The following is a 15002-nucleotide window of genomic DNA, read 5'->3' on the forward strand; positions in this document are numbered from 1 at the left end:
GTCCATGCAGGGATGCACAGATAAATGATGGTAGTTCATTGGCTTCCCTGAAATTTCAATGACCTATAATTACGCTTCTTAACGCCAATGGTACATTAAAGTAGCAAAGGCTATAAATACACGCAAAATAGAAAGCAAGCATGTGATGGAATGATTTTGAGACGTAATTGGTCATGAGTTTTACTAGACTAAGGGAAATATTACCAACTATTACACTCAATAATTGCCAGGTTGCTTATTGTTTATTATTTTTAATAGAACGTGGAAGCTATTTATTTATATTTCTATACACCCCTTACACAACTTTTTCAATTTAAAACGGTATCAGTTAAAAAAATAAATCATCAAATTGATGTTCGTTCTGTCTCTTTTCCTTCACAGCTCCAACAGTTATACCCGGATGGCAAAGGAGATTCAGTTAGAAACATGAAATAAACAAAGAGTGTCCAGTTCTTTCGCGAGAGAGTTAATAAAATCGTTAGCATCATAGCGCATCTTCTGTGAGCGCTTTCTTATCACGACGTTATCCTCAAAAATGGACACCATGACATTTGATGACGAGCCACCACCTGAACCGCGGGAAGGCTGGTTGCTGGTACGCGTATTTGTGCCAGAGTTGAACGTCCATAAGAGCCTTCAGTTTCCGTCGGATAAGATCGTATGGGATGTGAAGCAGCAATGTCTTGCTTCCTTACCGAAGGTAAGTACCTCTAAATAGTATACAGAGCAGAATTTGTTTATTTTGACATTGAATGTGGTAACCATTGTAAGCATGGTCTTTGGTTTATTGTAACAACGGCATTGTATACTGTTATTCATCGAATGATTCTAGTACAACTAGCCAGCATGTGCAGTTATTGGATCAATCACTGACTTGAATGACCTTGAAAGTTGCCTGTATCGTACACTTCTTAGCAGGTGTATAACACCTTTGCGACCAGCGTGATAAGCCTGTAGGAAGTCTTTGATAAAAATCTACTTGTCTGCTGGTGCATGTCTGGAAGTAAGCAAGAAATGTTCTGCTTTATCGTGTCTTAAACTATACGCTACATGTTATCATCGATCATTAATGACAAATCATACCATTCATTCGTTCTACTGTTACGCGTGACGGCTGATATGTTGACGTGACGGCGGTATTAAGCAGGAGGTTGATTCGTGGTGCAAGTTGTTGAAAAGATTACAGCTCAATTTTTGACGTAAAACGATTGTGCGTAACGGAGATATTGCATTCTTTGTTGAGTAAATGATACTGGTTACATGTAATGGGTAATTCTGATGGAGAAGTATTTCTTTGTTGGAGTATTATAGCTAAAATTTAAGTGAAATTATGTTTTAGTTGGGAATGGAAATGAAACTCGCTTCAAATTACGGGATTATTTAGCCTGTCCTTACAGCGTTTTAGTAGCACGTTATAAAAACAGACACTCAAAAATTATTTGAAAACATCAAGAAAAAAGATGTACAATAATAGCAGTTTTTCGAAAAACTAACTTTAAAAAACCGAATTAAATCCAACCACGTTTCTTTTGCTTTGCATATTACTGATTAGCTTGTACGCGTTAATGAACGATACCCGATTAAAGGTGGTACCTTATTCTACACATAAGAAACCCCTTAGTGGAGGACCCGTCTTCATACCTTAAGCATGTAAGCGTAGTGTGCGTGGTGTAAATCAGTGACGAAGACGAAAGAAACTCAATCTTGGGAAGAGCATTTGATGGGTTTTGTGTGGCATTGAATCCGTAGATCCATTTCTGGTTAGTGGCACATTTCTCACTTTTGTTCGTATCGTTTAGCTGCGTACGGGAAGTCAAGGGTTCCCAGCATCGCACGACGACCACGTAAGGAAGCCCATTGACGGAATATACGGTTCCAGAATTGCGGTCACCGCATGTTTGCCCAAGCTGCTGCATGCACATGTGGCCGTAGGAATGGCGGAAGTGCATCTATCTATCCAGTGCCTGAATATTTGGCTCGGTTGGCAGTGAAGAAGTCTGATCAAGTGTGTTGTTGCTGTAGGCTGCAAGCGTTCGTAAACAGGAATGCTAAATATGGCCGGAGTTTCGCCTGGGCACGATTTTATACTTATCGAAGGTTTCGAAGTAACCTGGGTAAAACTGTATCAGATAGAAAGAAACTCACCATTCCGTCGAGACAACGTTAAAGGCATTTTTATTTTTATTGTTCACGGCGGGCTCTTTGATGCGAAAGGAAATCGCTGAGGGAAAGGTATGCAGCAATACGTTCCTCTTTATATCACGAAACGGAAGCGTGCATTTCATCACACAGAGTCATCTGAAAATAACAGTACGTTTACTTATGCATGTAGGTTTTTCGAAATATATCTAGTTTCATAAATAGCTAATTGGAGCTGGTATTCTAACCACACACTTTTATAATTTATTTATATCGTTTATTAAGATAACAATCTCGATATAGTCAAGATTGGTGACTGAGTATCGTTTTACATTTTTTTTTTTATATGGAATAATTAAATCGAATTGCTGCGCATAGAACGAGAAAATGTATACGTTATTTAATTTGTACTTCGCGTATCTCAAGTAACTTGTTCTACTGCACCGTACTTTTTTATGTTATTACTTAATAGGAATAATATTTGAGTAAAACCAATCTTGGTTAAGGGTTTCAACTACAAGAATATATTTAAAGAAGCATATCAATTCATGTTTGATGCAGCTAGATAAACATATAAATAGTCTTAATCAAACGATAGTGCGATATAACCCGTCAAAAATAAACAGTTGCGCGGCAGCAATTGATCGGCAAGATTGGATTTTTATCCAATCACAGCACATCACACATATAAGAAAATGGCTCAAAAGCAGTCATCGATTGACCGCAAATCTCGGTTAGGCTTTCGGGACTGGATGCCTAAGTCAGTGGAGTAGTTTTGCGCACTATCCCATTGATCGCTGGTGAAGCGTTTCAAGCGTAATCGTTGAAGTTGGTCGTATGCTAGTGCCTGCCGTCGTCATCACCGTCATCATCATCGATGATTCCGTGTACATACGCTCCAACACTGAAACCGGCTTGGAATGCGGGCCAGCTTCCAAGCAAACCAAATTCACCAACACTTGGTTGCGATCACGTACACACTGTCCAGACGGCTCGCGGCATTATAGGGCTGTTGGACACAAACTTAAGCCACTGCTATCGAGAGCTTTTTTCAGCGCGGCTAAATGGAAGTGGGTTTTGGAAAACCGGTTTTTGGTTTGAATTTCCGTTGTTCTTTTTTCGTTTCGCTCAACATCACACAAACGCTCCTGTAGCGTGGCCAATCGATAGCCGTTGGTCATGTCGCGCTATGTAAGTGTGCGCACTCGCTCGCGGATCGACGTGTGCAACGCGGAAAAGAGAAATGGGTTAAGCTACACTGGAATATCTTACGAATGTGTGTCTCCTGAAATGGTGGCCGTGGCCAGAGCTTTTTTTTTTTAGTGCAAGGTGTGTGATGGTCGGGAATTCGAGCGATCCATCCATCGTGCGACCGTTTGAACATGGTAAGCAATTTTGTATGTATTAGTTTGGCCATCATTGGGAACCCGTTTCGTCCGGTGCCTCTAACGATCAGCGATGCGAATCTCAGGAAATGGCGTAGAGTTGTCTTTCAAAAGCCTCCTACGTTTCGGTCAGCTGAAAAAGGGAAGAGAGATTTTTTAAATGTCCTGTTCCAAGTTCGGATAGATTTGTTGTTGCACTGAGGGATTGTCGAATTTTCTAGAAATTATGCTTCTTGTTTTCGACTGTGAAGAAAAAATATCAATTTAATATTCGTATTATTCGAAATATTCTGATTTCAAAATTATGTTTTTCATTAAAATATTCTTAAAATGCTTTTAATATTGTTTTATTGTTTAGCTTTACAATATTGTCTTGGTTTGCTATTAGGTTCTATTTTATGTTTTAAATAATATTTCGTTTAAAGTTGATTCTATATAAAGTTACTGCGATTTTACATAGAGAAACGAGTTAACAAATGTCTACGATCGAGTTTCGTCTTTCTCTAGGTGCCTTTTATTTTACTTGTCCAAAACGAGTGTCAGGCGGAAGGATTTATTTCTCCAAGTGCCGAAGTGATTTTTTTATCCAAGTCTTTAGTACGGCGATATTGAGGATTTTTTTAAAAAATGTTTCAAGTTTTGTTTTATATACTGTTGTATGTGTATGTAAGCCAAGACGAGTCAACTATGTTTCTGGAAATATCAGTAAATCAGATCGCCTAGCTAAACTAGCTATACAACCTTATGCTCCTCAATATCAAGGTCAAACCTTGTACCGAAAGGTGCTAAGTGCAATAATAAATTCTTGTATTGACGGCATACCGAACATTATTGGAGCAGTTATTGTAGCATGACCGATAAGATTTATTGCTTCGCATTCTTGTTGTTCGTTAAAAAACGGATAATTTGTAAGTGGTTTACAGCTAACATCGCGGAATTGTGATAAAGAATGAATGTTTCATTTCGAAAGCTTACAATACAATCATAGACATTGGTAAATTCTTACGATATCAGCTCTTACCCTAATGAAAAAACATCATACGCTTTCTGGCCTTTGTAACAGTTAACTACACACCATTAATCAGAATCAATTTATGGAAGAAATCGTTTTACTTGGGTGGAGTACAGCATATAATATTTTGGATTTACGTACGATTTAATGCGAACAAACTAATTTAAAAACGAACAACACTTTTTGCATTTCATAACGTCTAAAAAAGTCGATTTTTATGCATTTAAAGTAATGTTAGTTAATGATGTACTTTTTTTTACTGATTACTGGTTTTACTTTTTTACATCTTGAGTAATTGAACCCGTTTTCAAGAATTGGTAAAAGTTTTCACAGTTTCCATTTAAGGTTACGTATTTCACATCATTTAATTTTACAATCCATTATATTGAATTATGACATCTTTGCATGATGATTTATGTTGGCCATACTTGATCATCATTGATCCTTTCACCATATTTATCGTATCTGTTTGTTAAACATATCATTGTAAAATTTGATTGAATTAATCAGAATTAGCATGCAATATATGTATTTTTTGTGTGTGAAATTTTGACTTATTTTGTTGTTTAATTTGTTATATTTTTTCATTAAAAATATGTTCGTAACAATATTAAACGGTCTTGGCTGGGAAATGCACCTGACGACACAATTAATCGACAACATTATGCTTCGCAACTCTAATCGTCGAAAAGGTTGCCTATTGGTTTTGGGTAAGAATTTTGTATGTAATGCATGTTTTTTTAAGGCTAAATATACGGCTTGGCCGTTCTACCGATAATAACAAAAAGATGTCTTTTTAGGGTTCAATATTGAATCCACTTATTGTTGTCATATGGTTGATAACCTATTTTTTAAGTAAACATTGTATTAACAAATTGGTATTAACAACTTTACAATCGATTCGCTGTTTAGCACTTACTTTCAAGAGTGTAATAGAATCCGGATGTAAGTGGCCGACAATGATAGAAAAATCATATCATAATGCGACATAGGTAGCATATCCACGAACGTGTGGTGCGTGCTAATTTAGATTAATTGTTGAGCACTCACTTAAAATCACAATTTCCCAGATCAAAATATATACTTCTTTTCCAGCTCATGATAAGTGCAAATTAAAAACTTAATTCCAGCTCATAATAAATCAAACATTATTCGAATAGTTATTAAAATTTGGTGCGAGTGATTTAATTTTAAGAAGCGTGCGTGCGAATAATGAGCACCATACGAAGTATCAATATAGAAAAACTATCAAATATATGCACATTTTATATTTCATGCATCAGTGTTAGTTGACAATTCCACAAATCCCACAACATTGGACTTCAGAGCCGGATGTGTTCAATCAATTTAATCATTCTAAAAAAAACAAAGAGAATAAATAGAATGAAAGCGCAATCTTCATGATTGGCCTGGGAACTATTTTCCACTGCACAACATAGTTATCGACTGCGTGAACTAAGAAGTGCTAACGTTTGTTATTTTGTGTTTTTTTAACACTACCATGAGCAAGACGTATCACTCGATATTGATTATCTAACACAAGACTTTCATAGTAATTGTAAGCGTATGTGGTACTTCACTTCAAAGCGTAGTTTATTTTCTTTGCGTTTGGGTATTTACATTAAAAAATGTCACAAAACACCCAATTGTTGATTTAATTTCGTTTCTTGTTTATAAAGTCATTCCCATGCCTCACGTTCAGGAACTTTTTCATTTTTTAGAAGTTTTTTTTCAGTTGGAATGATCACGAAGTATACTTTATAGATTCACAAAACTACATGTGCGTTTTTCTTAAAAAGACTTTGATATGTTTTATAATTTGAAATATGTGAGAATTTTATTGAGTTAAGAGAGAGTTTCATAGTTGAGAGAGAGAGAGCCGATTTATGTATAGAAGATTAAAGAAACTCGTAAATAAGATATATTAAATTTAACAGATTGGAATTAGACGATGAATTATAACTTGAAGTATAAACCAGCAAAATACAGAACATGAAATGCATTGCAAGCTCCTGCTTGTTTAATATTTAATACTACATTATTACATAATTTATACATACTAATTTAATACATACTACATCACATTAGATATATTACGTTTTTTTCTTTTTGGCTTTATGCTTTGTGGTATTAGTATTGTTAGCGAATTAACCGATATAAAGGCAAATAAGGCAAAAGACAAGGAGGAAATGTCTTAAGATATTAGTACTTTCCTCAGCTAATATATAGCTGATAATGCGGCAAAGAGTCGTTATTACTGAAATAAATTTAAAAAATTGTTGGGAAATTGCTAGGTGCTATCCAATTGTACGAACTGTGTTGATGTCACATATATATAGCGCGTGCATCACAAGAGCTATTACGCAAACGATTAGATATGTTTGGCCTACGTCCTTAAACTGTAGAGATATCTACATAAGCGTGTGGGCATGTGTCATGCATTGCTGCATTACTTAAGTTGGTGGTAAATCCAACGGAAAAATACCACCATTGCAGTGCGTTTCTGTGAAATTGAGAAGGACGATCGTTTAAGTTGTCCACATCACCATCCGTATGCTGTTTTTTATGTGGCGTGTGTCAGCAATCCAACCAATCATGTGAGTACGCCAAACGTAAAAAATTATTACCTTTTACGATGGCTTAAACGATGTCTGATTATTTTGATAACGCATTAATATCATCAGTGATTCATGATCGATATTACTTAGTTAGCAAAAATATTGTTGTACAATTATGAGGTTTTTTAAAATTTTTGAGTTTAGACGATTCGAGTTTTTATGGGCGATCGTTTATTTTATCGTTTGAAAGATACACAGACGTAGAAAGATGGAATGATTTTATAAACATAAGCTCTGTTAATTTAAAATTGAAAAAAAGTTGCGTGGCGAAGTATTAGATAAATGGCAACAAAGATTAATATGAGTTGATTCAAACCATAAAAAATGACGAGCGGCCGGGCCGTATTTCTTATAACTAAAGGTAGCTTAATGTAAGATACAATTATTAATAGCATTATTAATAGCAATATTTTTAAGCATCAATACTACTTCAACACGCGTAATTAAATATTTATCTTATAGTAACGGTGTCTCATGATAACTGGAATAGTATCAGTAGTACGCTCTTCAGCAAGTTAATCGTTTTGGCATCCATTGAAATGTTCAAATTGTCCGTGATTCCAGTCCTAATAACTGGGGACAGTGTAGCGATGAAACGTAGCGCAATGTCAATCTATCGCGATGGAGAAGTTAATTAAATAAGTGTGAAATACGGTGTATGTGTTGTCGGTACAACTTTCTTAGACATAGTGAGTAAGTTTTTGGTCATGAATCGTTCGTTTCGTTCGTTTTTCACATTATTTCTAAAGCCGCGTACTATTTGTTCGAGATATACCCCATGTGACCTCAAAAGACAGATTAGATTAAACTAGGCTAACTACAGCGTTAGTGTCTAATTTTGCGCGGCACTAGTCAATGTACGGTCTGGTAGATATTATATTAGGCCGAGCATTCGTACCATGGCTGTTGCACTCTTGGCTGCTTGATGATCAGATGCCTTAGTGGTTTGCCTTTCGCTAGCATTGATGTTTCCGTGGCTAGCAAAGCAGGTTTGATACAGCTATAAATTATGAGCGGTTTGTTTCTGGAGCGTCTCACGTGGTCCAGGAATTAGAGATGAATCAATTGTAATGGACTTCTTACGCTTAAAACACAAATTTTCCTTGAATTTTCTACCGAATTGGTGCGCATATACTTAAATTAGTTGTTTGAAACTTGTATTGAGATTGAGATTGTAGTTTCGTAAATTAATATTTTGTTTGTCAAGTTTCACATTTTTCAAAAGGTTTATAGTAGTTTAATTTGTAATCTTCGTCATGTGTACGCCAATTTTTAGCTCGATAACCACACAATTCCCAACAAAATAAAAATTTACTTCTTACTTAAATAAATGTGCTTTGTGTGCAGAACACATTTGAAATCTTCATTGAAAAGATCGATATCCATTTTGGTTGGGAAACTCAATGCTTTCAAAAGATGTAATAAACATGGGTCTATCGGAAATGTCGTTTCGGAAATTTGCTTCCTACAGGATGAACGAACGAAGGACGAAGCCACAGGAAAAGCAATTTGCGGTTTTCAATGTATAGAGTAAAGTTAACCATGCATTCTGTGGTATAGTAGAGAATTGTACGGTCTATAGAATTACCATTATTGCGATGTAATTATGCCGCACCGTGGGACATTTCATATTTCAATCATCATATTTCCGTAGCATTACACTATTCTGTTTGATTTTTTAATGATCTATTTTAAAATAGAATTTATATGCTTATGCTTATTAGATTTGTTGCCACGTAGACCTCATGATAACCTTTTAGTTATGGAGAATCTTATAACAATATAAGACATACGGCCATGCCATTCTTTCGTTAATTAAAAAATGTTCATACATTTCCTATGGAGTAAAATGTCTCTGTTGATAACATTTGTTGTTTTTGTGTTGTTTGTGGGTTTGGTTCTACTGGAATAGTATTAATACAACTAAGTATAAAATATTTGTTTACATACACTCGTAGCACTCTTATGGTACCGATTAATATAGCAGAGTCGGTAATGCACGATCTAACGACACGTGAATTCAGTGTCAAAATCTCATCTGAACCATGCAACTTACAGCTAGTCTGCTAATAAGCAAAGCGGATCTCTTTTTCAGAGTCCCACATAAGAAGATATGCTCTGACGAGAGGGATAGACTGCAAATGCTTTTTATCGTATGGCATCAAGATATGAACGATTACACTGAGGGTTACCTTTGTGTGTACTTAAAGTGTACTTACGATGCAAATGCCTCAAAAGTGAACAATACTCGAGCAAAATTGTAGCTTTGTTTACTATCACGTGTATTGCTAGCATGGTGATCAAGATGTGAATTTCAGTAGCCGGAACGAAACTTCTCACACATCCAACAATGTTCCGTGGATCATGTGCTAAATTTGCGATGCGATGCGAATTTGCTGAAACGGAACGTTGAGAAAGAGAGAGTTTATATGCGGTGCAAACAGTTTTAAATGAAAGTTTAGACTGCTTTCCTCCGATTAGCTTCTTCCACTCGAAGGAAAAAAAAAGGTTTGCTGAATGTAATTATCATCCACTTGGAAGAAAATAACCGTTATAAATCTGATTGCTTAGTTGCCATTTTTATAAACTGCATTGGAGGTCAGTTAAGTTCAGCCCGAATGAGCAAAATCGTAATCATTTTATAGCTGCGCTTTATTTGAACTTTTTTTTTGTCCCATACCATCGACGACCGCTTGTTATTATTCCGTAGGTCGTCGCTTCTTATTGCACTTGTCGGCAGAAGATTGTTTCCCGTTTTAGGATTTAAACGCCGCCTTTTTGCTTTTGGTAGCTTACAACATTGCTTCTCATTTTCTTCGTTATGAAGTTGGATAATCTCAAACTATTCTGCTAAATTGGGACCGATAATTAATGTTGGTGAGTAGAGGAAGTAAAATTAAAACTGACCATAAACCCTCACACGTTACTGATCGCAACTCGAATTTGAAATTTAAGAAGTTAAATACACGCGTGGTCGGATAAATAGCCGCAAGTGGTAATTAATGATTTGTAGACGGCTTTTGAATTATTGATCTTGCTAATTAGACCAACATTATCTTGTGATTAAAAAATGTTCACTAAAGTACGTGAAATCATGTAGTTTAAGGGCTATGTGGGTGATACTAATATCATTTTTACCAAAAACATTTCTGCTCTATGTTTAAGAAGGCAGTCCATTTGTTCAGGCGCTGCTAATAAAATTAAATTCCATGACCACAACGCCAATGTACGTTGTTGAGGATAACCTAACTGTTCAAATAAAGAAGATTAAATAATCTACTCCGCAAGCAGTTGTATTCCACTATCCATTAACCTAGAAACTTTCATTGAAATGAGTTGTACATCAATTTTATTTTGGATTTGACATTTTTCTAATTTACATTGTCAAGCATTAATAATATTTGTTGGCAATGAAAACTTATGCTTATATATACAATATATATGCCCTTGTACAAATAAAAATCAAATCTTAACTAAAGACGTTTACGAGCACTAATGTATGAAATGCCGTTTATTTATTTAGTTCAGTCCTCAAGGTCATTTTGATGTTGCTTATTCATGTAATGTATCGTTTTATAGAAATAAGCAGGTGTTTGTTGTTGGAGCTTTTTGAAGGCGAAATGAAAAAAGTAACTTAAAACATCAAACCGGTTTGAAATTATTGTGTGTATCAGAGCTTCAAAGCGGAGGATAATTGTTCGTCGATTACTGTAATTAAAGTCATAGATTGCTGCGAAAAACGTGTCTTTGCTATGAAGCTACATAGACGCACAGTAAGGGTTTCAATTACATATAAACTGTGTAAGGTGTGTTGAGATGTGTGGAAGAATCAGACATTGCTGGGTGAAATAATTTTGTACGTCTTTACCTTATGTAATCTAATTAACACATATTGTCGATACTACACAACTTTTACAAAAGTTGCCCTAAATCATTATGCTTGTAAATAGTTTATGCATTACAATTCAATAATTCACTTGCATTTACTTGTAATTTTTTAGTCTTATTGCGTTAAAATTCTTTCCAAAACATTTATTTATAACAATTTTTTTTACAACTTAATATTTTATGTCTCTTTTGCTATTCTCTTTGCTATTCACGCGAAGAGTAGGAGTGTTATGTTGGAAACGAGAGATATACGATTTGCTCTCCAAGTGATCCTACGTCCTCATCAGGAAAGAGGCATTACGTCGCTGTGCATGTGACGTTTTTTATGATTATACAGGCACTATAAGGGAGGTGGTACACTGGGGGTTATGGTATACTATTAGGTAATAGCGTCATGACTGACACAGTATCTCGTGAACTTCGAGATCGGATGGAAAACACTAGAAAGCCTCAAGAGTTGAATGAAGAAATCTCCCAATAGTGATCACCTTGAGAAGGCCAGTCGTGGGATTTCGCACGATATCTTTTTGATTTTTCTTTCCCTGTTGCACCTACAACAACAATGGACCCATTCAATTCTCTTCAGGCTAATGTGGTCTAATGTTTTTGAATTTTTGCATTGCTTCAACATAATTTATTGACCAAGTGTTCACGCTTAATAATACAAGGCTGCCTATGCAAAGGCATTGTGGCTTGAAGGATAGTACAGGTTCATGTTTTATGTGGCAAGAACTGTCACATCGATTGTCCTTAGCGATGAACGAAAGTTGCTAAGGATTTCATATCATAGTTATTTTTTAACATGTATGATGTGCACATTGTTATTTGTTTTCCTTGTATGCATGAATTTTAGTATTAGTATAATTTACAAAAAAATAGAAACATCACTATTAATCGAACTTGTTATGAGACGTTACGTTACGTTACGTTTACGTGTTAAGAAAGATGTAGAGATGTAGATAGGGACCATCTTTAAAAAAACCTTTAATTATACAATACATAACACATTTGTGTCAGTAATCCAATTACTAATTACAAATAATTATAATAGTTATACAATTATACAAATTATGACGCAACGAATCTTACTATGCCGTCATTTATAAATTTAGTTTTATTTATTTAGTGCCGTACAACTGTTAATAAATTTCAATATTTCAGATTTTTAAACCACTCGATATTGTCGATGCATGTTCCGAATAGTTTGAATTTTGTAAACAAAATCTAAAGTCTAAAGCAACCGAGGTAGTTCAGACATCTTAGAATTCTTAGTAACATTTGCGTCATCAGGGCTCTGGCGACAACAGGACTGGTTTATAAGTCATGTTTATGTCACGTTTGTGCTAGCGGTTGATTTTCGAATTGATCCGAATTCAACCAACAAAACAAACTGGATCACAGTCAAATCAAATTTTCAAATCCTCAAATCTGTGACGAATGATTCATTATGACATATGCTAATCAAATGTGTTTAAGATGGTAATGAAAATCGGACGCTGTTTCTTCGACTGTCTTCCGTATTTTGAACGCTTTTCTTCCGGCCTAACTTATCATTATGATCTACAAAAATAGTCTTGAATGTCATCAAAACAGGGTGCACAAAAATGTCATCGGTTTGACGACAGACAACTGGTTATACCAATTCATTTGGTACGGTTTCATTTCTCCCTAAAAGACCGTAGGAAGTATTTTGTAGTACAAACCTGTTTTTATTCGACAATATTCACACACCAAATTGAACCACATCCAGATGGTGTTTTGGCGACAGACAGACTGGTTTTGTTGTAGATCGGATTGAAAGCATTAAACATTCACTAGACAGAACAAGTTGTAGGCTGGCTAAATCAAGAATATGACGAGAACCGTACAATTTGTGGTTTGCTTCTTAACTTGGCAAACGAACTGGTGTACGTAAAACAACCGGGTTCTGTAGATCTGAGATTTAAAATTGCTTGATCGGATTAAAGTTTGCGTCATTAGAGCACTAACCTTAGAACCTGGGCAACAGACTTGTTGGCTACCCTTTTCTGTTAACCAACATTAACCTGTACGTTGCCGTTGCGAAAAAAGAATGGTCGTTGTGCACAAGTCCATCACTAATCTACTGTTCGGAGCAAACATGTCAATGATTTTTATGCAATGGTACTAGCAATGAAGAAAGGTTTAACAAAATTCCAATCCTTGTCATTCATAACAATACCGCGTATTAAGTAAGCAGTTTCATTTTTGCTATATAAGATATAAATAAATAAAAAAACAATTCAGCAATATAAATACGTTATATAGTATTGTTTTGGTTCTGTATTCTATTTTGTATACGCTGTTTTCTAATGATTGAGTATGCTATTTTCTAACGGAGAAAGTTATTTGATTTTCACAAATTTAATAGATTTATATAATGTTGATCCAATATTTGCCTTTCAATTTATCTTCCACTCTGTTTCACGCTCAAATATTTACAGACACGGTTTGTATTTTTTACCGTGGTGTATTTCTTCGTTATGTTCGGATGATTGTTGATATTCTGTATCGTCAGATATTTATAGCTAGATTCTACCGAACCAAAAATACACCACCTGCATGTAATGCGCAGTAGCTCGGAAGATTGAATTATTTATCCATCATTTGCATCGTGGTACATGACAGACTGTTTCAACCAAAATAATCCATATACTAGAGAATCAGCCATGAATTTAATATCTTCGGTCACTAGGAAATGATGCAACGAAATGAATGAACGGAGAAGTGTTTATTTTTTAACCAAATGAACCAATGTTAGAAACAGAGCCGTATCTCATTTTTCGTTAAACAGACGCAATGTAGAGGAAGTTTCTACTCCGATATTAATTAGTATACACCGAGAAATAGTAGTATAAATGCACTAGTTCAGAAATCGTTTAGAACAGGAGAAGAAATAAATATTTAAAATGGTAAACTTATGTTATGTTAATGTAACCTATGTAAAGCTAAAGCAATTTTGTAGTGGTTAAGTAAGATGAGCAATTATTTGCATTTACATTTAATCCACAACTTACCCAAGTTATCAAACTTTTAAATTAGCTTTTAGGCACAATTAGCAGAAGGTCGTTGGAGGGTCTGATTTTATTCAACCGACTGTTCAATTACATTTACATCATTTATCGTCTTGATGATCTTGGGACATCTTGAGAACACTGTTGACCTTTCTGTTATGAAACACACAAAAAAAGACATTTAAACAATCTTGCCTTCCGTTAACCCTTTCAGACGATGTATTTTTGATGTATTGACGAGAATTTTTGTGAATGTAATTTTTAATAATAGGTACTCATAGTATGAATGTATTTTTGGTAGTGCAGATTGGTCGTGGTAAGCTGTATTTGTGCTGTACTGTATTTTAAATTGGTTGCTTCATAAGATAACTATTTATTCTACACATCTGAAAAGTTTGTGTTGGGAATTATTTGTGTACACAGTATGAATCAGACTGCATTTCCTGAGGTTGTTGTGTATTTCGTACAATTGTATGGTAATTCCAGCATTGGTTCCAGCAGTAACATTGACTAAATGTTTAGGAACGATAGACCGTCAACTGCAAGGTTTGTCAGTTTCCTCAATGAGGGTTTGTACGTTGCTTTATTTGGTGGTTGAGCTTCAAATAAGATTTGTGCAGTTCAATTGATAAGTTTATACTGCTTTTTAAGTTGTAATTTGACTGTGATGGTGTATGAATGCTTAATAGAAGACATAATTTCAAATCACACTTCTTGTCACATCTCCTTTTTGGAATTTAGCTTTTAATACGAGCTATAGCATTTCAAATCACACTACTTGTCGCATCTCCTTCTTGCAATTTAATTTTTAATTCGAGCTATAGAATTTTCAATAAGTGTTTTATAGGTATTTCAAGTGCCTGTTTCGTTTATATTTGTTTTTGAAATATTTTTTATATTTACACCTTTTTAAAAATTCCATTCGAAC

At 35.0% G+C, this 15002-nt stretch overlaps 1 protein-coding gene across 1 annotated transcript in view; it reads left to right on the forward strand.

Annotated features, from left to right (window-relative positions):
* The first annotated feature begins 535 nt into the window (after positions 1-535).
* Positions 536-15002, forward strand: part of LOC128710205 (uncharacterized) — a 33214-nt gene continuing 18747 nt past the window's right edge. Inside the window, exons 1-2 of the mRNA XM_053805248.1 lie at positions 536-700; positions 5229-5246. Of these exons, the coding sequence (XP_053661223.1) occupies positions 536-700; positions 5229-5246 (183 nt within the window). The remainder of the gene's footprint in view (positions 701-5228; positions 5247-15002) is intronic.

This window comes from Anopheles marshallii, chromosome 2 (genome assembly GCF_943734725.1).
Source record: "Anopheles marshallii chromosome 2, idAnoMarsDA_429_01, whole genome shotgun sequence".
Lineage (NCBI taxonomy): Eukaryota > Metazoa > Arthropoda > Insecta > Diptera > Culicidae > Anopheles > Anopheles marshallii.